Raw genomic sequence first — 27,660 nt, 5'->3', positions numbered from 1 at the left:
GAAGCACCGCCATTCAGTGGACATTCCAAGGACTAAACGAGAGGTGGCACACGCACACTTTCTTACGGCTTGCGCTTCGGGTCTACTTCCCACCTTCAACCACCTTGAGTTCATGGTATATACTAGTGCACTGTATTCATGGCACTGCGGCCCAATGCTCTCTAAACCTTTCTAAAACCAAGGAGGTTACGCCCAGCGAGTATAACGTAGCAACCTTTTCCTGTGAGATAGTGCTCAATGTACATGCCAGTGGCTGCTAGTGTGAAATGAGAGACAGGAGGATTCAGCTTTTAATTTCTTACGGCTTGCGCTTCGTATCAGCTTCCCCCTTTTAACCACCTCGAATTCATTCATGGTATATACTAGTTCACTGTATTCATGGCCCTGCGGCTCAACGCTCGCTAAACCTTTCTAAAACTAAGGAGGTTACACCCAGCGAGTATAATGTAGCAACCCTTTCTTGTCCGATAGTGCTCAATGTACATGTCAGTGGCTGCTAATGGGGATCGCAGCGTGCGCGTTGACTAAAAGCCGAATGCTCCTGTCTCTCATTACCCATTAGCAGCATTGGCATGTACATTGAGCACTATTTTTTATTGTTAAACTACGCACACAAAAAATCTCTCACCGGTACCACCTTGGAGGTCAAATGTTATACCTATTTCGGGTATGTGCCACTGGTGGTTACGTTCTACGAGAGACGCCCAAGCCACGCCATAAGGAGCTTCGCATAAGGAGCAGCGCCCGTTGAGTTGTTATATCTGATTTCATTTGTTACAAATTGTGTTTTATTTGGATCTATTGTATCGTTATACCCTTGTATCGTGGTATCACATTGAATTTTTGTGTACATGTATGCCAACATGATCATGTATATTAGAGCAAATGTCTTCACTGTGACGTAGTGATGTTAGTCGTGAAATATAGATGTGCAGAAGTGTATGTGCTCTGTTGCTGGAATGGTATAAAGCCTTTGTGTTCTGTACATGCTGTAAATAAACTTTTTCTAAACAAGGGGTGTACATGTATGCCACATAATCATGTATATTAGAGCAAATGTCTTCACTGTAACGTAGTGATGTTAGTCGTGAAATATAGATGTGCCGAAGTGTATGTGCCCTGTTACTGGAATGGTATGAAGCTTTGTATTCTGTACATGCTGTAAATAAACTTTTTCTAAACAAGGAGCTTCGCCCCTAAAGAACCATCCCTTCTCGTTGAAACGCGCGCTGCCTTCAATGTATATGAGAGGCCGCTAACAATCAACATGGCAGTCCATCAACTATGGCGGCCGTTTTAGCCAATTGTAAGCAACCATGATTGAAATTGTCACCACCCTAAAACACGGAGACGCGCGCAAATGAAGGCTCCCTAGACTGGACTGACTCACGTCACTGTTGCCATTCACAACGTTGCCTGGTTCACCGCCCTAGTAGCAGCAGACCGAAAGCAGCGGGGGCACAGCAGCAGCAACGGCCATTGATTAATTTCCCGCATTCGCTTCGAGAGTGCAAATGTTTTTCGTTTGAAGTGCGCCCCTCTAGATGGCACCACCTGTCCCGTGTAACCACGGGAAAATTGAATTTTTTATTCACTCGCCTCAATCCCCATAGTAAAGTCCGTCGGTTCTTTTTTCCATGAATTAAACAGAAACGAACAAGCAGCGTTTTCTGCGTTTCTTGATGTACGGAAGGTACTTTATTTAGTGCAGTTCGATCAATTACTAGTCATTAATTGTAGACGGTCGGTCTGATGTCATGGGACCATTTCGAAAATGTCCTACTGCAGGGCTTGGTTCTTGTTCATTTACCTTAATTTCTCGATAAGTAGGGCACTGTTGTTGAAGATATTTTCGTTTTAGATCTTGTACATTGAGCTTTCACTCTGGCGTAAATTGTTATTTGACTTAAGTGTTCCTTTAAAGTTTAGAACGGCAAGGTATTCATCCCTTTTCGCGTCTACAAAATAAGTGCTCTCTTTTTGCGTTCATATGTGAAATGCCATATGTTCATATGTTCATATGTGAAACTTGTCTACAAAAAGTATACAACGTGCACCCAGCATGCCTCAGCAAAAAGTAGAAACAGCTTTATTAGGCCCATCTTCGGGAAAAAAAACAGCAAGAATGTAGACGGGCATCTTTTCTGGTAGGGCTCCTCCACTACTCAGCCCACTCCTGGTAGCCTCCTGAAGGTCAGTATTCTAAAGGTGCATGGGAGCCTCCCACAGCTCTTGGCGAGCTTTTCGCTTACGAAGTATTACGAATGGTTGAGGAGCTCGATGATCAGTGGTTTTATAACGTAGACTTTTGCCTTAATTGCATCATGACCTCGTTATTCCTCCCTATTTAGTTACCTGTGAAGAAAATGGAAAAAAATGGTTCTTACTTTGTATTGTCTAGCTAACACTAGTGAAACAAACTCGGACAAAGAAGATCCATCTCTGACGAACAGTCCTTCATGCATTGTTTGTTTTGTTCGAGCAGTAGATCTGTCTGGTTAGTACATCATACATAATGAATGTGGTGCTGACTTCAAACAGACGTTTTGCGAAGTGAGAATTTAAACAAATGCAAGATGGCATGAATAAATACACAGGGGAGTCATATACGCTGATGGTTGGCCGGTAGGAGAAATGGCTAACCACGTTACAGCAACAACTTACCCCGCGCCCTTTTTTCGTATTTTGGTGCTTACACGAACATTCATAGCATCATGAGAAAGTATGACGCTTTTGACACCATTATCAATTCTTGTGAGGCCGACGTAATTGCTGTAACCGACACTTGGCTAAGTGATCGTGTTTGCGATAACAAAGTTTTTATATTTCCAAGTCATTGAACATTTCTTGCTGCGATTGGAAAGAACGCTCGGGTGCTGCTACTTTGATTGCAATTTCAAAGCGTTTTAAGCCTTTCCTTATAACGTGACATCTACATTAAAAATGATATATGTCGGAGTGGTCGTGTATAACAGAATGCTTCTTTCTGGCATCTGTTACCACCCCTCTAATACCGACGTCAGCTTTTTTCAGGTGTTTCAAGATAACATCAATAAAATTCTGATGTGGTACCCATCAGCGTCGTTAACAATTCTCGGCAACTTAAACAATCCTGCCATAATGTGGACGTCATTGTTCCCACACGTTGTATTACTTTCTTCAAATGGTCAATGCTTTCTTGATACTTGCAACCCATTTATTTTACGCAAATGGTGATTAACCCGACTCACGCCATCAGATCTTCATCGAGCAATCTTGATTTTAATCTCAAAACGATGCCAGAGACCACTCATTCATTAAACACACTTCCTGTCTCAGCGATGACTGTTTGCTAAATTTTTACAAACGCAACGGCATGCCAACTGCTACTAAAATCGTGAGGTAATCTACAACTGAAAGGCGGGAAACTTTGAAGCAATCATCTACAAACTCTGTATTCTTTGGCACTTACCTGAGCAACTTTGTTATAAGATCGTGCAGAAAAACTGGGATCCCTTTGTTAGCAACATTTACAAAGTTACTCGCACTTTTGTGCCTCGGTATAGCTGTAAGCTCTTGCTCTCACTGGTACAACACATACATAAAGCGCCTTTCCAACAAAAAGAAATGCTTGTTTCGTGCTGCAAAACTCTATGGCACGGAAGATGTCTGGCGTGCCTCTGAAAGCTTCGCGCCAGTTTATTTGTCAGTAGTTTCAGATGCTAAAGCTGACTTTCCATCTAACACTCTGCCATCAATACTTGTTAGCAACCCGAGAAAGTTTTGGAAAATGGTTACGATTACCAATGACAGCGAAATTGTACTTGTGGACTCACACGCTCTTCTCATGTCTTGTGCAGCTCATCTGAACAAAAATTTTGTGCAGAAGTCTTCAGTATTAAATACTTTTGTCACCGCCTCTTTACCAATGCGCAATTATCCACCAATGTCTGCTTTAGTGACTGGAGCCCATGGAATCGTAAAAGTGATTGAATCACTCCGAGTGGGATCTCCTTGCCTTGTTGACAATGTAAATGCAAGATTTCTTCAAAAAGTAAACATGTCCCGTCTCTTTCATAATTCGTAATTCAAATATTTCAGCACTCTTACAATGAAGGTGTGGTGACACACGTATGAAAAGAGACGCAGGCGATTCTGCTACATAGGTCTGAAAACGGGCTTTTGTAGCTAATTACCGACCCGTCTCACTTACCTCTATAGCACGTAAACTTTTCGAGCCCATAATCTTCTCTAACATGGTCACCTTTCTAGAATCAAAGATGTTTTTTAGCACGTCACAGCACAAATTTAGGAAGTCATTCTCATGTGAAGCACAGGTGCTTTGTTTCACCTATTCCTTACACACCATCTTGTGTCAAAGCTAAATGATCAATTAAATTTTAAAAATTTCTGAGAGCTTTTGGCAAGATAATTCTCACATATTACTACAGACGCTGACGGAGGCCTTCTTACTTGGAAGTTGATGATGGCCTTCTTACTTGGATTGACGTTTTCTTAAGCAAATATTCACAATTTATTGTTGCTAATGCCCACATCTCACCCTCTTCTCTTGTTTCTGCAGATGTGTCTCAGTGATCTGTGTTGGGCCTCTTGCTGTTTGTTATTTATATTACCAACAAACCCAAAGTTGTAACTTTTTCTATTTATCTTTTCGCAGACGACTCCGTTGTTTACTGGAATATTGCACCTAACTCCGACGCTATAGTACCTTGCAAACTGACAATCATATTATTTCTATCTGGTTCAGAACTTGAAGCATGGAACTCAACAATAAAGAATGCCAAGTTTTACGCATCTCACAAACTACGGCACGTCATGCCAACTACACCCCAAACCACGCTGCTCCAGATTCCGCTACATGACATAAATACTTAAGACTTCAAATAACATTTGACTTGAGCGGGAAGCATCACATTACCTACGTTATAAACAATACCAACCGTACGCTGGGATAACAACCGTATGATGTAAGTGTAGTCGCGCTCCTCAAGCCTTAAAACTAATAATGAATAAAACGCTAGTTCATCCAAAGCTCGAATATGCATGCTCGGTTGGGGACCCCTTGCAACTGAACTTTACTCCCTCCCTCGAAATGATACAGAGCAACTCAGCACGCTTCATATGGACAAACACCTTCATATCCTCTAACTACATCGCACCAGCAGTGTCTCCTCAATGAAACACTCACTCTCGCTGCAGTCACTTGAACTGCGTCGCACAGCACCTCGGCTTCTACTTTGTCACAAGATATTCGATCATCCGATTTAGAAAGATTAGTTCGTAACAAATCTATCCTATCGCTCAGCTCGTTTAGATCATCCCCATAAGGTACACGTCATTAAGTGCTGCACTAACACTTTCCATCATTCTTTCGTCCCACGCACATCCAGCGACTGACACCACCTTCCCGCCGACATAGTTCCCATTTAAAATCATGACATGTTTTCATCTACCATACAAAATTACTTGCGTGATGACATGCAAAATATGTATTGTATGTATGTTTTTGTACTTTCCTTGTCGCATCTATTCTGATCATACACACACTTGTAATAAATTTGAAGGCCTAACACAAAATCTTATGTTCTGTAAACCTCATCTTTAATGTTACTTTGTTTGGTATTTTTCATAAAATATTTTATGTAACCCACTTTTCTCTGAAAAGCTATGTGCGATTGAGAATAATATCAATGAAATGAAATATTATTAGCGTACAATACTGAGCGCATTCTGTTCTAGGCATGGAGTAAAGAGCTATGAACGTTGCAGTAACTACGTAAGGACGGTTGAGCACAAAAATGACCTATTTACTTTGTTGACTTAACCCTGTAGGCTACGTTATCATATGTCAAGTAGCATTACATAGATCGACGTCCATTGTGTAACAGTTTTTGTCTTGAGTGTTGTGAATCATACACCTGTTTGCGATAAATCTTACGACTGCAACTGTCCCTAAACAATCAACGGTACCGGCACAAAAGAATAAAAAATATTGAATGCCAGACATTAGGCTTCGTGATTACTTTCCTATGTGATATGCAGGACAACCACTGAGTCGTCGCTATTGAACTACTGCTTAAGATCAGTGATGATGTGAGGAGGCCTGTAGTGTTTTCCGAGTTTTGGTAATGGTGCAGCAATAAAACAAGGAAATGGGCAGGGTCGCGAAACTAGACGGGAAACGTGCTTGATTAAATTAGTTTGGCACAAAGTACATTTGATGTGCTCATTCAAAATTGGTGATAACTTGAGGCTATAATTTTGCAGTCGTGCAAGAATATTGTGCTTGTCCAACGCCAGGAACGTAAATCAAACACAAACAAAGCACAACAGCAATAATAAATAGATGATGTAAAACTGTGCGATTGCGCACGTTATCCTAGTAGTTGACGTAATTTTTAGAGTGCGGCTCCACATTTTGACAACCGTAATATTTTGTTTTTGTGCATGCTTACTAAGAGTTGTCTTCGATGATCATGGCAGCAGCACGGTGACCCATCATCATTAGCGGTGAATTAAGGTTTCCGGCTGTAAGGTAAGGCATCGATGACGCATCCACAACTCGTAAATTTTTCACGCCGCCAAGCACCCTGCAATCAACGTCATGTTGAATAACATTACAAGTGAATATTTTGTTGACCGAAAAAAAAACCTTCAAATGTGTTAGCTGTAAAGCCTTGCCTACCTTTGAATCAACTAAAAATATAATAACGGGCAGCACCTGTATATTTATTGATCGGATAATGTCGTCGTCATCAGCGGTAGTGTAGTGGTTACAGTCCTCGGCTGGTGATCCAAAATTCGAGGATTTGCTTCCAATAGTTGGATAGTTGCCAAAAACGAGAGGCATGTTTACTTTCGATAACAGTGCAGATGAATAACAGGAGATAAAAAGAATTTCTGAAGCCATCCTCCACAGTGTGCCTCACAATCAATCAAGTGTAAGCGACAAGATTTTAGCATTATTCGCGTCAAGATCATACACTCAATTTTGTCCCACTTCTCTAACCTGCCATGCTAATTTTCATCTACACCCTGTTAAGGAGGTGATCACCTGAGAATTGAGACGTAGGCGGCAATATAAATAGACAGACAGACATACAGATAAATAAATAGATAGATAGATAGATAGATAGATAGATAGATAGATAGATAGATAGATAGATAGATAGATAGATAGATAGATAGATAGATAGATAGATAGATAGATAGATAGATAGATAGATAGATAGATAGATAGATAGATAGATAGATAGATGAAAACGCTCGACCTCTTGCGTTTTACTAACAGTTCTTATTATTAGTGGTGATATATATGTATCAATATTGTTATGGGGAAAAGGCGTCGGAGGAATATGTTTACTATCGAGAAAACAAGCAGGCATACAAGATGGAACCCAGTCTGCACGAGAGCTCTGACATCGTCCTCTTCGTTATCGAGTTTCGAGTTATCCGTGGCGCTACGTAGCAACACCTTCCCCCCCCCCCCCCCCCCGGCGGCGAAGGCACCGTCTCGGTGCTCGGTTGGTCCGAGTGGTATCGCTTCAGCCGAGAGACGTGCACAACGTCAGAACACGAGCGGGCGCTGATGCTGTGAAGTGGTTCAATTTTATAGGTCACGTCGGTAGCTTGACGCACGACACGGTACGGACCCAAGTATGGCGAAGTCCGCTTTTCGCACAGGCCAACTCGCCAGGATGGCGTGCTGAGAAGGACCGTGTCACCACGCTGGAAGTTGACATCGCGGTGGCGGGCATTGTACAGCAGTCGTTGGCGGTTTTGCGAATCACTAAGGCGCAGGCAAGCAATTTCACGTGCCTGTAGAGCTTTAGAGATAACATCGCGGGCGTAGTCCGATGTGTGGGTAACGGTTGGGAGGAGCGTGTCAAAAGGAAGCGTGGGTTCTCGTCCATACATGAGAAAAAAAGGCGCGAAACCTGCAGTATCAAGCCGGGACGTGTTATAGGCAAATGTCACAAATGGCAGGACCGCATTCCAGTCACGACGGTCGGTGGAAACGTATATGGCGAGCATGTCTGGGATAGTTCAATTTAGCCGCTCTGTGAGCCCGTTGGTTTGAGGGTGATAGGCTGTTGTGCACTTGTGTCTTGTAGCGCAAGAGTGCAGTATTTCTTGTATAACCTGGGATAGAAAGTAGCGACCCTGATCGGTAAGTAGTTGTCGAGGGGCACCGTGATGTAGTATCACGTTTTTTAGGAGAAAGTCGGCGACGTCGGTTGCAAACTGGTATGAAGGGCCCACTTGATGGCAAACCAAGTAGCGTAGTTCATGGCGACTGCTATCCACTTGTTCCCATTGACAGATAAAGGGAAAGGTCCAAGTAGGTCGACACTTACCCTATAAAATGGTTCCGATGGTATTTGAATGGGCTGAAGGCGTCCTGCTGGAAGGGTTGTTGGCTCTTTGCGGTGTTGACAGGATTTACAAGAAGCGACGTAACGATGGACGAATCGGTACATACCAGGCCAGAAGAAGTGACGTCGAACACTGTCATAAGTTCTTGAGACTCCTAAGCAACCAGCCATTGGAATGTTATGTAACTGCGCGAGGACAGTCTGACGCATATGTTGGGGTATGACCAGTAGCAGCTCAGGTCCGTAAGGATGTATGCTGTAGCAATATAATACGCCGTCTTGGAGCAGGAACATACGGAGAGACGGAGTAGTTGTGGGACCAGGCAGCCGAAGGATGATATCTCTCGAGTGAGGATCACGACGTTGCTCATCTCCGATTTTACCGAAGGCGGAAAGTGCCGGCACGCAAGTAGACTCGCCGCTCTCAGGAACGTCCGGTGGGTCGATTGGATGACGCGACAAGCAGTCGGCATCTTCATGGTGGCGGCCGGATTTGTAAACGACTGTGTACGAATATTCTTGTAGCCGTAGAGCCCACCGGCCCAGACGTCCACTAGGATCTCTTGAGGACGACAGCTAGCATAAGGCGGGATGGTCAGTGACAACTGTGAATGGCCGTCCATACAAATATGACCGAAATTTACCCATTGTCCAAACGAGCGAAAGACATTCACGTTCAGTGATTGAGTAATTTCGTTCCGCTGGCGATAATAAATGGCTAGCGTATGCAATGACGCGCTCGCAGCCATGCTGTCTTTGTGCCAAAACTGCTCCTCTTCCATGGCCACTTGCGTCGGTGCGCACTTTGGTTGGAGCGGACATATCAAAGTGGCCGAAAATCGGTAGCGTCATAAGTCTGGCGGTCAGCTCAGCGAATTCTCTGGCTTGTTCAGGTCCCCACACAAAAGTCACATTTTTCTTCAGTAGTTCTGTGAGTGGGCGCGCGACGTGAGCGAAATTCCGCACAAATCTGTAAAAGTAGTAACAGAGGCCCAGAAAGTTCCGAACGTCGTTCGCGGAGGTCGGCAAAGGGAAATATTTGACGGCATGGATTTTTTCAGGGTCGCGACGAACACCGTAAGAATCAACAAGGTGACAAAGGACAGTTAGCTGGCGATGGCCGAAGTGACATTTGGACGAGTTCAACTGAAGCCCTGCTTTGCGGAAACCAGACAGAATAGTCGAGAGATGCTCGAGGTGTATCTCAAAAGTAGGTGAAAAGACAATGACATCATCAAGGTAACACAAGCAGATTGACCATTTGAAACTGCGAAGGAGAGCGTTCATCATTCGTTCGAATGTAGCTGGGGCATTGCATAACCCGAACGGCATTACTTTAAACTGATATAGTTCATCGGGAGTTATGAATGCTGTCTTTTCACGGTCCATGTCATCAACTGCTATCTACCAGTAGCCGGACCGAAGGTCGATGGAAGAAAACTAATTTGCTCCACTAAGGCAGTCAAGCGTGTCATCTATCCGTGGCAGGCGATACATGTATTTTTTCGTTACCTTGTTAAGATTCCGGGAGTCAACACAGAAACGCCAGCTGTTATCTTTCTTTTTGACGAGGACGACAGGCGAAGCCCATAGGCTTGAAGAAGGCTCAACGACGTTCCAAGCAAGCATCTTGTCGACTTCTTTCTGAATCACGTGGCGTTCGGTGGAGAATATTCGATAAGGCCGCCGATGTACCGGATTTGCATCGCCGGTGTTAATTTGATGTTTTACGACAGTCGTTTGGCCTAGTGGTCGGTCGTGCAGATCAAATATGTCTTCATGCGACGCAAGAAGGCCACGAAGCGCGTGCAAATGCTCGGCAGGGAGATGAGATGCGATTATTTTCATTATGCCTTCTCGGGTAGTGCCCAACTCCAAACTGGGATGTGACGGTGTATCCTCTGTTAAAGCGGAAATGTTTTAGTCACTGGCCGAGGCAAGTGTTGCAAGGCATATTCCTCGGGGCAGTACTTGCACGCAAATTCCAAAGTTGACAATAGGAAGACGTGCTGCGTTGTCCTTCATAGTGATAATCGTGTGCGAAAACGTTACAATTAACGAAGAGAGGACGGTAGCGTTAGGTGACACCACATAATCTCCGTCGGCCACAGGCGCATCGGAAGAGACGTCCTTATACGTCACAGCTCTACATAATAGGCGAATGTGCTCGATGGAGCATATCCTTGGAGGTGCAGGAGCAGAATGGTCAACGGCGTGGGGTAAAGCAAGTTGAACAACACCAGCAGAACAGTCAATTAGGGCGGAATTCTCCAACAGAAAATCTAATTCCAGAATGATTTCATGTGGGCAGTGGTCCAGGAGTAAAACAAAACAGAAGTATGACATCCAGCCACAGTGACGCGAGCGGCACACATACCAGTGATAGTTGAGGTTGCTCTATTAGCTACTCGGACTACAGTGATAGGAGCAGGCTTAAGCACTTTCTTTAACCGAGCACGAAGACTAGAGTTCATGACAGATATGTGAGCGCCAGTGTCAATGAGTGCTATTGCAGCTGTGCCGTCTACATTTACGTTGATCAAGTTCTTGTGTCCGGGTAGCGTGTGCAGAGGAATTTCGCGTCGGGTCGTCAAGGCAGGCTCACCTCTGGGAGCTGCGCCCGCTAGTTTTCCAAGGACTGATGGCGGTAGGAGGGAGAAGAAGAGCGGCGACGGTTAGGTGAGCGCGACAGGCGTCCGGAAGGTGGCGGCGAGCGGTTTGGTCGAGCGGGCATGGGTAGTGAAGCATTGTCGTGGTCGTCGTATATTGGCATGCGGGAACCATTAGGTGGGCGCCGGGTGTTGGCGTAGTTGGGCCATGGCTGCCAATTCCAGGAATTACGACAAAGACGGGAAATGTGGCTGACTCGTCCGCAGTGGAAGCATATAGGTCTATCATCAGAGGTTCACCATTCAGCCGAGTTCCGGAAACGTGGACGGTTGTACGGACCACGGGGCATATCAGGTACACTGGGTAATTGGTGAGGTCTGTTAACTGGGCAGAGCGTCTGTAGTCCGGCGTCGGCCAGTTCCTGGTGGAGAACAGTCCGTATTAAATAAATTGTTGCACGAGAATCGTCAGTGGCCTGGGCATGATCAACAACAGGAGATGTGGCCTCGACTTCACGGCGGACGATGCGCACAATGTTGTGGTAGTAGCAGTGGCTGAAGCGAGATGGGCGCCTTCCCAGGTAGACGTGGCAGCCGTGTTGGGAAGACGCGAAAATTGGGCAGTAATACGACGACTAAGCTCCACTTTGGGGACAGATCACTTCAACACAAAATTCCTTAAAACACAAAAGATAGCTGTTCACTTATTTTCGAATGTATTTTTCCCAATCTCATGAACCCAGTTCTTTACCTGAATATTTTAAAAGTAGTTAAAATCATACCAATTTCCAAATCCGGAAAAAAAATAATCCTTAGAACTTTCCACCTATTTTACTTACGTTAGTTCCACGTAAAATCTTTCAGCAAATCATCTTCACGGATCTTGGCAATTATCTTGAAGATAGAAGCTTTTTCACGAACTCGCAACCTGCCTTCCCAAAATCTTTCTCGTGTAAGAGCAAATTTATGACTTTAACAAACAACTTGCACTCAGGTTTTATTGTAGGTTGCCTTTTTTTTCAGATTTTTCTGAAACTTTCAATGAAGTTAATTTCTAGTTACTGTTACATAAACTAAGTGCATAAACAAGTACTCGCTTCGAATCAAGAATTTTGTTCATGCCGTGTGCAGTACGTTTGTTGGCACCAGTTGGTTCTTCGTGTTGATTCCGTCGTACTCCAAGGGTCAGTCTTTGGTCCTTTGGTATTGTTGAATTATATAAGCGACTTTCTTGCTAATATTTTCCCCACGCTTTTGTATATGATTGTGTCATTTATCGAAAACTAACCAGCGATTCAGATGTGACATCATTACAAATAGATCTAAATATCGTATTACAGTGGTACCAAATGTGGCACTTGGAACTAAATGTTGCTAAGTGCCGAACATGTGCGTAACCCAACGAAGTGTTGCCCCTCCGTCCTTTTCTGTTAACAATATTCTATTGGAGCATACCGCTTCCTATCGCTACTTTGAAATCCACAATTGTAGTAACCTATCATGGAAACATCCCGTTTATTATTATTGGCTAGAGCAAATCAAACTTTAGGTTCTTTAAAAAGAAACGTTCACCCTGTCTCATTGTCACTAAAGCTTTTGCTTTATTCTACCTACGTCCGTCCTCGGCAACGAAACGCTTTGTTTTAGTGAAATAGCAGGACAGCAAAAACATTCTTTAGAAAGCGCCGACACAGAGGTGAAGACTCCTTTTAAGTACGAGTCCATAACAAAGACTAAGTTTATTCTACAAAATGTGCAACACTCTTTTCGAGAGGAGAAGGACACTGAGAAACATCAAGAGAAACACAAGTATACCTATAGGTAAAACAGTTTCCTCTGCAACCCGGAACGTGAAACGTTTTCGAGCAACTGAGGTACATAACACTGCCGATCCCTGCGGCTTTCTATCTTTCTTCAATGGGTGATCGTATAGATCGTAGAGGCACGTCGACGTCAAGGATGCTCTCCTATTTTCCCAGACCACTGATTGTCTCGTTAGAAAAGGCCGCTGCTGTTGCTCATCTGAAACGTCTCCTCCCAAGTGGCCCTTTTTCTGCCTTGTCGCCGCGGGTTATTTACGGGTCGTTCAATTAACGTTACTCAGCAGCAGTGGTTGGCTTTCATTTTCCGACAAATACAACACGCCTCATCTCTTTGGGACCCGCATAGCTATACAATAGTAGAAAGCATTTAGGCAGTGCAAAATTGCTGTGCTCCTTTTATTGCATTAATTATAATTAGAATGCTAGTGAGACAGACATGAAAGCCGCTATTTCCTCTCTAGCAACCCGTAAGAAGCAATTGCGTATTTTTCTTTTTTACAATGTGTACTATCATAACCCCACACTTCCTTCCTTGTTCGTAGACACAGGTTCGTTTCGCCAACACCAACATCATAATCATCATTAGGTCGCCATACCATATTTCTCAACTGCTGAGGCCCTAACGCATTTGTTCCCAGGATTGCTGAAGATTAGAACCACTTACCTGTCCTCATAACAGATATAACTGATACAATTGCACTCAAAAGTGTACTATCACGCCTACTATAACATTACACGTTTCTTTCTTTACATATCCTATAACTTCTTCGCTAGAGGTTTTCTAACGTGCTTAACAAAATTTTTGTCGTCCTGTATAATGCTTTCAATCCACTGTTATTGTTAAGCGTTTTTTTCTATTTTTACTACGTACACCCCGCTCCCTATGCAAGGTATATTATTTGTTTATATTACCCTGAGGGTAATATAAACAAATAATTAAATAAATAAATAATGTCACTGTTTTGCGGCAAAGGGGAAGCAATGAACGCGGTAGTAACAAATGGGAAGGTCACGAACAGCATTGGCAAGCAGATCAAAACGTGTCCGTGTTTCTGCCGCTCAAATAACGCCCAAAATGTACACACAGTTGTCGTTTCGCTGCGTCTCAACTAATCGTATTGTGGCTTTGTGAGGTTAAACCCAACATATCTGTTGCTTAGCTGTGTCTGAAAAGCGCGCTCTTTTCGCAAACGGAGGCTGTGCATTCATTTCAGTGAGCTTTCTTCACCCAGTAACTGCAACAGAATCGTTCCGGTGAGAGGCACATGCTAACCAAGACGTACGATCTTCCCCGCCGCGAGATCAGGGCGCGCGAGTGAGCGGCCACCTTCTCTCTGTGGGGCAAAGTACGCATGGGAAATGAGAGCGCGTGCCACCGTGCGCTCATGGCGCCATATTGCTGGTAATGCTGAAAACAAGATGGTCCTCCCCCCCTTCCTCCCGAGATGCCGATCAATGTATCACCAAATGCCAATCAATGTATCACCACTATATATATCTACCATTTACCAGTGGTAAATGGTAGATGTATATAGCTTGCCGATCGAACTTCAACGACGTGCTTCTCCGTGGCTTAGTGGTTAACACCTCGCATTCACGACTCAGAGCCTCCACGTTCGATTCCGCGTGCCAGAATCTTTTTCAGAATTTTTTTCTTTCTCGCGTTTTCGTATATATAGATACGTATACATATATTGTGAGTGACGCGACAGTGTCTATATAATTGCTATCGCAATAAAAGGCAAAAAGTATAAATAAGTTGCATATGTGCATGCCAGGCCAGCCAACCAGCAAGAAAAAAAGCGTTCATATCGACTATTCATGTAGCGTGGTCTGCATAGTGCCTAACATTACCCGCATTAGTACACCAAGCAATACGCATGTAATATTTTTGGTAATCATTAGCAGAAACATCCCTCGAAATAGCGTCGCGAAACTGACGTCTGTGGCGCAATTTCTTAAGAGGAATTTTCGTTGTTCACGTACGTAAGGCGTTCCTGATTCGCATTTGTTTCAGTTGTCGCGGCAGCATGAACTCAATATAACCGTTAGCTCTCGGCGGACTAAAGGCATTTCATAGCCGGACTCGTCGCACTGATGATGCTGCATGTGCTAAGTACGATCACCAAAACCTTTATTGGTAATATGATCGCATACGTTGATCGCACTGTTGTGGGTAGCACCGTTTTCACCTCAACGCTTCAATCCGTCGACTTTATCATGGCTTAGTGAGCCAGCGCGTGCAAGAGTGACGAAATTAGACGTCGATGGGAGAACGCTCATTTCCTTCGATGATTGCTTACGGAAGTCCTTTGACTCTCTCAAGGCTTGCGGCCATCAACAAATATATGACAACTATGCTACAACATTTTTCGGACACACCCGAGTAACCAGTGACAGTCTCGCGAATGTATCGCCAAAATTGTGTACTTGCCTGTTGTCGGCTTGTTGGTGCTACACGTGATAAAAGGACATGACTTCAAAGGTTCTCGAAAGATACTTTGTGCTAATGGAGTGTCAGTAAATGCAACAAGGAAACTCAATGTTTATTATCAAGCGGACTCCCCGAAACGAAAATTTATACCTCGACATTTTCTCTTTTTTACTTGTATTCCTGCTTTTTGGCTCTTGCATTTCTGGGATCTTGCATCATTTACTACAGCTTCTTCAAACCCGTACCAGCGGCGTTACACAGTATTGAACCAACTATGAAATTCGTGCCCACAGTGAGTAGTAAGTATAAGAATAAATTATGTGCTACGTATATGTACCTGAGTCTCGGATCCAGCACAGCCTGAGGATGCGTCCCCATCGGGGCAGTGCAACAGGGGTGCCAACCGCTGAGCGAAATGTGCCGCACAAAGCAACGCAGGTATGATTCGCTCCATACGGGTCCTGCAGATTCGCAAGCCGGAAGCGCAATATCCCAAATTGTCACGTTGGCATTCCTCATGGCTTGCGTAGTCAGCGTCTGGACGGCAATCTTTGAGCCTGGAGCAATGCGTGAGCAACATTAAGAAGCATGCATATCAAATCAATCAGTATGTATTTCCGAGGCAACATGCGCACCTTTGTAGTGGCTCCCTGTCTCGCAGCTGCGGTGCTGTATTATGAGTGTAATCAGCAGTTTGGGCACATCTATTTTGCGGGTGTTTGCGCGTTTCCTCGCGAAGTATGATGCTAGTCTTTTCCCGGACAATATCAAGCTCTCATGTGGCTTTGGGATAGAGACTTGTCATGCATCGTAGAGAGCCTGGATTTGAGCCCGCATCAAGCCTAATATTGTGCGCCAGAGACAGCCGGGAGACACACCGGCGGTAGCAGTGAGAGACAACAACGCCATGAATGTCGGCTGTTGTCCGCTAATAGCAGCTTCCTTCGTAAAACCCCTGGAGTGTAGCAAAAGTGAAGTAGAGCGACGGAGTTACAGTTTGAAATGAATGTATGATGGCTTAAGTTTGGATCGTTATAAGATATTAAGAGAAAGCTAAAATACAGCACGTAGGGCTGACGCTTCAGGTTTTTTATAAGGCTTGAGCTGTGAACTGCCGGCCTACAGCACTGCTGCGTCAAATCCCTTCAATTTTGCAATAAAAAGATCTGAGCTAGTTTATTAGCATTCACTCAAAAACAAACAGCGAGCAAGCATAAACGCAAAAAAAATCTAAACTCTGATGTCTTCATTACTTTCTACTAGTTCGGAAAGAGCCTGTACTGTAATTATAGTGTGCGTGGCCTCTCTGCGCTAGGGGAACAGGTGGAAAGTCGAGAGAGTGTTCCACTTGCTGTATTTATTCGCGCTCACTTCATGGCAAGTACTTACGCTAGTCCTAAAGTTAGGTTGTGGTGTCTGGAGTGGGACTCAGCGACTTCTAAACTGTAAAATTCTGGGCAAGTGCCTCCAACACCCCCCTTCACCCCCCAAGAACACTATCTAATTCAAATCTCCATGCCGTTCCGGGAAAGCACCCTGGCCCCTTTCACTGCTCCACCACAACGCACCCAGGCAGACACTGTACTGCCACATCCATTGGAACAAAAAAAGTTTCCGTAGAGTTTCTACAGAATATTGTGTTTATTTTTGTAGTCACACCGGCTGCCATGATTGCGATTCAAATCATGCCAGTTCTTTTTTGCACAGTAGCCCAATTGCTCTGCGCCATTTCTTGCTTCGTGTTTGCGGCGAGTGATCAGCCATGCCATTAAAATTCCTATACTGTGGCGAATAAAATAAAGGTTATTCGAATGCCTTGAGAAAACGCAAGGAGCGTGCACTATACGTCTCGACATGCTAAGTTCGACCAGAAGTGGATGCGCGAATGGCAGAAGAATTTTGATAATTAGGTGCAGCTAAACTACGAGAAGGCTACTTTTGGTTGAAGCTTAGTAGTGACGCACCGGTGTTCACCGAAAATGTGAAGCGTGCGCTCATCGAGTACCTTTAGCGTGGAATCAGTGCAGGACATCCCGTCAGCAAGCGGATTCTTTCTGAAGAGGCCGTCGAAATTGCCAACAGCATGTAGCTGAGAAAGTTTGTCGCATCCAGCTATTACGTGAATCGCAGGAAAGAGCGGTTCAGCGTTGCAATGCACCGCACTATGAACAAGAGCCAGGAGACGCCCGAAAAACATTAGGAGGCCACAAGTGTCTTTCTGTCATCCGCGAACTCGCTGCGATGGTGCAACGGCTACACCTTATATAATACGGCCACCTTGGATCAGACCATGGTGCGAATAGAACACCCCACTACAGGACAAACAACATGGTTGGCTAAAGCATGCACTATATAGTGGTTGACAACACAGGATGTGCCAGGCGAGGCATCACGGTTTCCCTGGCTGCTCGCGCCACCAGCCACAAGCTCAAGACCTTAGTTATCTTCATGGAGCAAAGCGGGGAAACTTCAGCCAGGCCATTTGCGAGTCTTCGCATACCAGAAGGGAATACTATATTTTGGTGGGGGCGAAGGGTCACACTGTCACCTAGTTTGTTTTATCACAATGCTGACTTTTCTTCCCAAGCAAATGCTCGTCTCACCGCCACGAAAGCCCATCCACGGTAGTCTAGTGGCTAAGGTACTCATATGCTGACCCGCAGGTCGCGGGATCAAATGCCGGCTGTGGCGGCTGCATTTCCGATGGAGGCGGAATTGTTGTACGCCCGTGTACTCAGATTTCGGTGCACGTTAAAGAACCCCAGATGGTCTAAATTTCCGCAGCCCTCCACTACGGCGTGTCTCACAATCATATGGTAGTTTTGGGACAAAAAAACTCCACAAATCAATCAATCAATCAATGAATCAATCTCTGCCACAAAAAAGCACCAGGTGTGCGCTGAACGCGCAGCACAGTCAAACTGAACGCAAGAACAGTGACCTTTCATAACCTTTTTAAACACTCTTCGAGTAGCTGCTGCAAGCACAATGAAAGATACTCACTACACCATAAATATTCGTATTTTTTATTAAGCCAGCGTTCCCTTGCTATCCTTCCCGAGCAGTCGCTGACAACAATGAATAATTATGCCGAACTTGGGTTTGCGCCACACTTACTCCGTGATCAAGAAGAAATTTTCTAATGGGTTTGAGCACTCGACGAGCCACTCATTACGCAATTTGCATTTTGTAATGCCTGGTTGTTCCAGTAATGTTCCAAAACGCTGTATTACTCATTTACCACGATTTATTTACCAACATCAAGCCTGCCTAAAACCAGTGTAGAAACGAGTTCCATGCAATGGCGCAACAAATGCCACTAGTACCACACGCTCCACCACCGTGACCTCCGCTCACTACCCACTGACTTGTCGGTTCACGCGCAATAACCCTGACGTGTGCCTAACGTACACGTTCAAACATGTCTGTACGTGTCCCCTCTCTCTCACTTCACTTGTTCATCACTCGCACCACTGGAGTGCACATTGATTGGTGACATTATTTCGGTGCTTTTATCTGCGATATAGATGACGGCAGAACATGAAGCTCCTTCGCCTGGCGAAACATACGCCAGAGCGATTAGGCCTTACGCGGCCGTCGCTGGTGTTGCGAGGTTTAGCGAAGCCGATCGTGTTGGTGAATGGTGACGTCACGCCTGCAACACCGACGAGGCACGAACCAGAGAAGCCACTTCTACCCGCCGCGATTAGGGGACTGTGCATCAATGGGGCCATTGCCAAGATCGACATCGAATATCTCCAGGACCCTCTCTGTGTGCACTTCAAGGATCACAAGTTCGTGGTAGTCATGGTGAGACACGCACCTGCTCCGGTCCGACGCTTATGTACCCTTTCTGAAGAAACAACAAGACCAACGCCAGCCATGACTTCAAACGCATCTTCCAGCGCTAACTGCAGCAGCCGCGTATGCGTCGTACAACCATTCACGCTACCCGTGCACAAAGCTGCTGCTTTGCATCCCATCAAGATACTGTTACGAAAGCGTTACGCCAACACGGTCCCGAAGGCGCCACTGCTCCGAATTCCGCGGCTAGGGTGACCAGCCGTTTGGTAGCATGTGTTACTCATCTTGTGACTGCTTCTGCCCTGAGCTAATAGACGAGCGGACGAGACGACGGTGAGTTCAGGCAAGATTTATGTACAGCATAGAAATAGAGGTCTTATAAATACGGCATTGGGGCCGACAGCTTAGGGACTTGAAGAGCCGAGGTGTGTTCTCTCACACACATCCGTCAGCTTCTCTCTCTGTTACGAAGCGCGCCGCCGACGAGGTTACGAAGGGCACCACGAAACTCGCCGCTTCCAAGGACACCCGCCGAGCCGACTGCGAAGGGGCTCGAAGCAACGAGAGGCTTCACTGACGCATAGCTCTCTGGTGACGCGCCGCAGGACTGTTTTTAAGGCACCGGGTGGATCCTTTGAGTCACCAAACGTCCAACCAAAAGTGCCCTTGGCCGTGATATCAGAATCCTCCAACGGGGACCCGCCGCTGCACGTGATTACACTAGGGACGAGGGATGTTGACACGCATTGCGTGAAACTCGCCAGACTGGAAGGCGCCGATTGCTGCACGTGGTTGCAGTCAAGGACGAGTGACGTTCCCACGCATTGCGTAAGACTCGCCAGACAGGAAGGCGCCGATTGCTTCAACGGGCTACTAGGCTGAGGCAGCTCGCTGTGCGTTGCGTGATGGACCGGCGCCGCCGCTTGATGGTGCTGTTAAGCTGGCCTTGGCACAGATTGCCTTTGCAGAGGCATTGACGTTCGGCGTGGGCTCCCAGGCGTAAGAGCACCACCGCCACCAGACATTGCGCCGGACAGACGAGCTGCTTCCACGTGGCTCGGATGTCGGGCGCGCTCGTTTGCCAAGTCCCTCCAGGTTTGCCTCCAGGGCCATGGGGAGAATGCAGCTCCAGACTCCGTTCCTTGAACACATACATTCCTTGAGGACGAATCCCAGCTCCACTAGCTTGTCACCACAACTTGTCGGCCAGCTTCACTCGTCTCTTCTGACGATTTTTGGTGTCAGCACTTGTCGATGGTTCTGCAACTTGTCCAGAACGGTTCGACAACAGACAACACACGACACAAGCAAGTGCCCTCGGTCACCCGACAGAACGCCAGACAAAGTATAGTAAAACGTATACATAGCTACGTGTGTATCGGAATTTTGTTCTCTCTACATCAAGAGGCACATGTGGGACACAAGACTTTTAAAAAGAAAACTCAAATTTTTTAACGTACAACAACGTAACGAAATAGAATACAACACAGAGGTGGCCCCTTGAGATCACCCTGGACGAGAGCGCTCAGCTAAGGCCGTGAGGAGGACAAAATTTTGCCCCGAATCGCCAGCGAGAGACCGAAAGGTGGAGAAGGTACTAACTAAAACGCACGGCTCAATGCGCCTGCATTAGCATTAGCTTTCCTTTTTTGTAACGAACGTCAGAGTTGTGCTGTAGGAGTAACATGCTCCACCTCAGTAACCCGCCACCTTTAGGCGACGATACCTATGCGGTACCAAGTACTGCTCATTTGCGACGTTGCACATCTGTGTAACTACAATATATAAGTCCTGATTTCTCATAAAAAAACATCCTTTTACTTGGTTCCCAAATTTGCGCTTTCCACTAGCGCTTTAATCGAGAGGTCCTCACGCTGCTCTTGAAGGGGCGTTTCACGATGAACCCTCGACAGCTCACTACAACTTTCTGCTACAGGCGAGAGCATTGCACCCCTCTTGCTCTGACTCAATGGCGCCATGTCGTCTCCTCCGCCTACGGAGACCGCGCCAGTCGCTTCGGCGACGGGTTGCTCGAGCGACAGCTCAAATGACTCCCACGGAGAATTTCCTGTCTGAGGTTCCGTCGAATTGCCGCCAAGGTCACACAGATCAGCAGCTTTTGAACTTGGTGCTTCACCACATTGAACAAGATCAAGGTCCTGCGAAAGCTTCCGCGCTTGCAATCGCGTGAGGGCCATGTACGCTAAATTGGAGAAGAACAAATTACCTTGCTCTTTGAGAAGCTGCTCTGAGTTATTAGAGAAAAGATAAGAAAAACGATGGGGAAGCGCGGCAGACACAGCCGCCTCGGTGCGAAGCTTACCGAACGGGCCTTCAATGACAACCGTAGCGATTAAGCAAGCACTCTGCGCCTCGGCGACTTGCCTGATCCACACGCATTCTCCTGTAAAGTCATCCGGAGGCACTAACGAAAGATGGACAACGTCCATGGTTGCCGCTGAGTCTCGAAGTGCTCGACACGTTTTACCATTCACACTAACTTCTTGGAGATGCGGCTCTAACAACCGCATGTTCTTTTCCAATTCTCGGATTGTTGCGAAAACAAACGTTTGCTTAAGGTTTATCGCGATATGCCCTTCCTTTTTACAGTTGTAGAATTAGTGGCTTCCGTAATTCAAACGCCCGTGTGGTATCAGTGCGTTGTTTAGGAACCTCACTCGATTTCTTCGCTTCCATTTGTCCTTCCCCTACAGTGTCCTTCGTAAGACATGGGTCCTTCCTAAAAATACGGTACGGAGCGGAATTTCGTTGATCAGGTTTCTTTGAAAGCCCTCTTTCCTTTCATCATTTTCAACGCGCACTGCCCTGCTATGCAACTTTCGGTGAGTATATTGTTCCTCAGCTAACTCTGCTGCTGTGTTTAGCTGTACTTCACCAAGTTTGTTCTGCCGCCAAGCCTTGACATCCTCCTTCATGCAGCAGTAGAATTGCTCCAATGCAATGCATTCTACATCTTTATTGCGATCGTCATACACATTTGCGCCCTTGAGCCAACCAAATAAATCGGCTTTAGGACGAAATTCGAAGTCAATGTGTGACTGATTCCCCTTTTTATCATACCGGAACCTTTGTCTGAAAGCCTCGGGTGACAACTTATAACGTCTCTAGAGTACTTCGTTAGCTTCGTCATAGCTTTCAAACGCTTCCCTCGACAAACACGTTATCACGTCGAACACTTTGCCGGGAAGAAGAGCTAACGGGTTCTGCGCCCAAAGAGACCGTTCCAAAGCATTTCGCTCACAGAAGTGTTCAAACTTGTCGACATACTTCGCCATGTCCTCGCCTACTACGTACAGTGTCAGTTGGTCCCGAATTCTGTAACCGCTGACCTGAACTGTCACAGAAGCTACGCTAGGCACCTGCGAACAATGTAGGATTTCCAATTCTATTCGTTTTGACTCGAGGCGCTCCTCTCTTTTGGCTTCCTCACGGTCGCGACGTTCTCGCCTTTCAGCCTCCTCGCGGCGGGCTTTGATATCCGCCCAGGCCTCATCGCTTTCCTCAGCCGACACTCCTTCATCCTCATGATCTCAAGGATTGCATGCTTTCATTTCGCACGTCCCAAAATAAGGCCAAGTTCCTCACAACTTTTGATGAGTTCTTCACTTTAAGGTTCTCCATCGTTCACACTAGCCTCTAGCTGTTTGCCCCTGTTAAGAATCTACTTGCCGCACCCACTATAAGTCTACTAGCAAGACGCAAAAGCAAGTTTAACTTAGCCATGTGTACACCGTCCGCCTTAACTTTGGTTTCAAAGTGCTTCAACTTTGCTTGAAATGATCAAAGATCACTCTAATGCTTCACACAGCCCTTCTCTGAACTACTATAACCTGTGCTAGAGTAGTCTGGTGAACTGAGGGGAAACATCGGGCACTCACCGCATTGATGTCGCTGACGGCGACCGATCCCGCCGCTGCCATCTACTGTTAAGAAGCGACGACGCCAACACTGTCGCGAAAGTGCCAACCAGGGTCACCAGCCGTTTGGTACCGTGTGTTACTCAGCTCGCGACTGCTTCTGCGCAGAGCTGATAGACGAGCGGACGAGAGGACGGTGAGTTAATGCAATGTTTATGTACAGCGTAGAAATAGAGGCGTTATAAATTTGGCACTGGGGCCTACAGCTTATGGAATCGACGAGCCGAGATGTCTTCTCTCGCACGCATCCGTCGGCTTTTCTCTCTGTTACGAAACGCACCGTCGACGAGGTTACGAAGGGCGCCACGAAACTCTCCGCTTCCAAGGACACCAGCCGAGCCAACTGCGAAGGGTTTCGAAGCAACTAGAGGCTTCACTGACGCATAGGTCTCTGGCGATGCGGCGCGTGGCTGTTTTTAAGGCACCGGGTGGGTCCTTTGAGTCACCAAACGTACAACCAGAAGCGCCATTGGCCGTGATATCAGAATCCTCCAACGGGGGCCCGCCGCTGCGCGTGGTTCACCAAGCAGGAGGGATGTTGCCACGCATTGCGTGAGACACGCCAGACTGGAAGGCACCGATTGTTTCAACGGGCTCGTGGGCTGAGGGAGCTCGCTGTGCATTGCGTGACAGACCGGCGCCGCCGCTTGATGACGTCATTGAGTTTATTGCGTCAGGCGGGCTCGCGCGCTGGCTTTGACACAGATTGCCTTTGCAGAGGCATTGACGTTCGGTTTGGACTCCCAGGCATAACAGTACCCTTTGTAAAGATGTTAAGATTTTTTTGTGGCGCGAAAACTTTGCCGCCATTTGGAAGTTGATGCTGTTCGAAGATAGCTCTGTCCTTGCCCACTTTGCCCGCAATTTCGACTGCGGGAGTGGGGCTGCTTGCTCGGCATTTGACGGTCATCTGTGGGTTCGATAAATATTTTGCTTGGGGGAAAATATAACGCTACAGTCATGTGCGAAAAAATAGGGACATTTTTTTGCTATACTATCAATCCTGTAACTTGCTGCCGAGCAACAGCTGATAGTGTGAAAAAAGATATATATGATACTGTGAAAAAAGATAGATAAAAAGACTTAACTGAATGAACCGGAAACAAAGGCTTTCGTATGCGGAAGCAATTGCTCACAGATTTTCGCATTTTCTTCATAGGTGCAATACTACTGACAACCACTGTATATTTTAAATATTGTTATAATACGGAAACGATACGTGAAGATATTCTCTTCCTCCTATTCATGCAAGAAAAGCCAAAAAGCACGTGTGATTTTAAGAAAACGAGGTAATACCAGAGCCTCGCGATATTGTCTAACCTGCTAGAACCAATTCGCTCCTCTAGCGGCCACCAAGAAGCGTTTTATGCGCGAAGAGACACGTTGTTTTTTTTTACAACAGAAGTTACGCTTGAGTCTAGCTGCTGTTTTATCATTTTACGATGCAACACAAGCACACGATACGTGCGCAGTTGCTCTCTTGGCTGAATTTAGGTAACCCGTTGTTGGGACTCCGGGTTCTGCCGGTCTCGTTTTCGGTAGCTGGCCCCGTCGCAGGATCCATCGTCCAACAATTCAGCGAGAAGAAGCGCCCGAACGAACAACAGAGATTTATTTACATGTGGAGAAGTGATCAACTGACCCAAAGAGAGAAGAGTGAGTGTGATACAAAACGTCTTCGGCATTTTATAGCGCCGCGCCGTTGACACTGGGCGCCCCGTCCGCATCGTCAGCCAATGCGGTGTCTCCGGCCCATCGGCCACGAGAGAGGGGGAAACACACCTCACAACACATGGAGTCGCACATCCCAACACGAGGTCCATATATGGTCACGTCGCCCTAAAATGTTACCAAATATGGTCACGAACGCACAGCAGACCCCGGAGCTCTCCCGGCGAGGAGGAACCCGAATGGGGAGGTGGGGGTAGACGACACCGTCAGGTCAAGAACCGGTTCTCCCCCAAACTCTTGCTGCTTGGCTCCCCAGGGCCGGTCGTAACAGTCTCTCGCGCGGGGGGGTGAAGATCTCGATGGGCTGAGGTTTGCAGCCACTGTCCGGAGAGATCAGCGCCGGCAGTCGGTTTGGTGACGACCGTCTTTGATGAAGTAGAAGAGGGCAACACCTGCTTCATTGAGGGCTCAACAGACATCACATACGCACATGAAAACACAACTACTCAGCCGGTGAGCGCCGGACAATTCCGCCAAACTCCACCAGGCAATTTTCCCCTTTAACTGATATTAAAGAAAATACACAATTTATTCAAAATGTTACTCACACTTTAAGGTGACACAAAACAACAACACTGGAAGCACACCGAACCCGAAACCCTGGATAGCCGTGTCTTCAACGTTTTCAAACAAGTACACCTAAAAGAGTAAAAAAAACAATCACTAGCTCTTGTCTAGGTCAGGAAAAAAATGCCAGAGTTCTCGAGACATCCTCTCGCGTCAAGGCCATCGACTTAAGCCATCAGCGTTGCCATGGAGTACACCCTTTTTGTAGCGTATTTCAAACGTATATTGTTGCAAAACGAGGCTCCAACGCAGCAGGCGGCCGTTTTTAGAGGACATGGTCTGTAGCCAGGTGAGAGGACAGTGGTCCACTTCCACAATGAACTTGCTTCCGGCAATATAACAAGCCAATTTCTTGACTGCCCAAACCAAGCACGCACATTCCTTTTCGCTAGCGCTGTAAACCTGCTCGCGAAGGGTGAGTTTCCGGCTAACATAGAGGACGGGATGCTCTTGATCCCCCTCATCCCTTTGACTAAGAACTGCCCCCATGCCTCTATCACTAGCGTCGCATTGGACTATGAAAGGCCTCGAGTAGTCCGGTGAACTAAGCACAGGTTGGCTCTTAACACTCGCTTCATCACGGAGTGAAGCTTTTCTATCGAGTTCGACTGCGGATGGTAGACTGAACTATGCAATAATTTCACGCCACACCGCTCTAGAAAGGTTGTCGTTAAGGCACTCGTGAAAATGGTGCCCTGGTCTGATTGTATCTCGGCAGGAAAGCCTACCCGGGCAAACACGGACAGAAGTGCGTTCACTACTTCCACGGAACTTAGCTCTTTTAGCGGGACCGCCTCTGGAAATTTAGTAGCTGGGCAGATTAAGGTCAGGATGTGACGGTAGCCTGAAGTTGTCTTGGGCAAAGGACCTACTGTGTCAATTACCAAACGACGAAAGGGCTCAGTGATTACGGGTACCAGCTTCATTGGAAATTTCGCCTTATCTACCGGCTTACCTACTCGCTGACACACATCGCAAGATTTTACAAACCTCTCTACATCTTTAAAGCATCCAGGCCAGTAGTATTCCTGTAAAAGACGATTTTTCGTCTTCTTTACGCCTAAGTGGCCTGACCATGAATCTCCATGCACCAAACTAAGCAAATCCTGACGATACGCCTGAGGTACGACTACATGGTCAAACTCTACTCCTCGCCTATCTAGATATTTTCGATAGAGTATGCCGCTCCTCTCTTGGAAGCTCACATTTCGTTTGGCGATTCCCTCTTTCGAACTGTCCTGGAATTGCTTAAGCGTCAGGTCCCCCTTTTGTTCGGTTATTAATGAAGCGGGACTCACCTGCAGCAGCCGACTGAAATTATTCGAAGTTGGCATGACACACAACTCTTTTGTATTTCCTAGTATCTGGAATGTGTCACCCTCTGTGCTATCCTCTGTACAACCAGGAATCGGCTTGGGAGCAACGGCATTTTCTATTTGCTCGGTCAACGAGGCGTAATTGACCCCTTTCAATTCGGGAGGAGGTTCATCGTCGCCTTTAGGAATGGTTGCTTCCGCGACTACGGCTTCTGCAGCCTGTTCTCGCACAAGTCGATTTGTTACCGTGGTGTCCAACTCGCAACCAGGCCCGTTGTCGATTTGAGGCTTGTTTGCCTCAGTGAATGTTGCTCTTGCAGCCAGCGCACGTGCCTTCGATCTAGTCAGTGCCTGCACTATGCCTTCTCCCAACGTTAGACCTTTCTCCTTCAGCATTTGATCTGACTTATTTGAAAATAAGTAAGGATACTGAGGGGGTAGATATGGCGATACCGCGGCTTCCGTTTCCAACGTACCAAATGCGCCTTTAAGGACAACTTTAGCTACGGGGAGGCACTGACTGTTTGCTTCTACGGCTTGTCTAATCCAGGCACAGTCTCATGAATACTGTCCGGACTGAACAAAAGATGGATGAACTACGTCCATAGTGGCTGCGGAGTCTCTAATAACCCGACACTGCTTGCCGTTCACGGTAAGGTCGTACATATAGGGCTCTAACAACTTCATGTTCTCGTTGGCTTCATTTATAGATAAAAAGGCCACCTTTTCTTTCGGGCAGTGTTTCGCGAAGTGCCCTGTTTCGTGGCAATTGAAACAAGCAGCCGGTTTTCTCGCCTCAAATTTCCTTTTGCTTGCCTCTGCCGACGCCCCAGGGTTAGATGAATTGTTTTCCTCACCCTTTTGTGCGAGACTTGTTGGTTGTTTTCTAAACGGCGCCTTATTCGGTAGTAGGAATTTTTCCCTTTTAGGCTCGCTGTTTGCCCCGAGGGCGCGGCACGTAACGAATTCTTCAGCGAGCTCTGCGGCTTTCGTTACTGTGTTCACGTCCGGTCTATCCTGCACCCAGAACCTCACCTTTTCTGGTAACCTTTGATAGAATTGT

The 27,660-nt window shown here is 46.4% G+C and overlaps 1 protein-coding gene across 1 annotated transcript in view; it reads right to left on the bottom strand.

Moving 5' to 3' along the window:
* Positions 1 to 2,063: 2,063 nt before the first annotated feature.
* The window catches only part of LOC119185536 (glucose dehydrogenase [FAD, quinone]-like), a 123,659-nt gene continuing 98,062 nt past the window's right edge, over positions 2,064 to 27,660 (bottom strand). Inside the window, exons 10-12 of the mRNA XM_075886695.1 lie at positions 15,579 to 15,798; positions 6,456 to 6,590; positions 2,064 to 2,355 (exon numbers count right to left, since the gene is read on the bottom strand). Of these exons, the coding sequence (XP_075742810.1) occupies position 2,355; positions 6,456 to 6,590; positions 15,579 to 15,798 (356 nt within the window). The 3' untranslated portion in view covers positions 2,064 to 2,354. The remainder of the gene's footprint in view (positions 2,356 to 6,455; positions 6,591 to 15,578; positions 15,799 to 27,660) is intronic.

This window comes from Rhipicephalus microplus, chromosome 1 (genome assembly GCF_043290135.1).
Source record: "Rhipicephalus microplus isolate Deutch F79 chromosome 1, USDA_Rmic, whole genome shotgun sequence".
Taxonomy (NCBI): Eukaryota; Metazoa; Arthropoda; class Arachnida; order Ixodida; family Ixodidae; genus Rhipicephalus; species Rhipicephalus microplus.
This window is presented reverse-complemented; position numbering and strand designations above follow the sequence as displayed.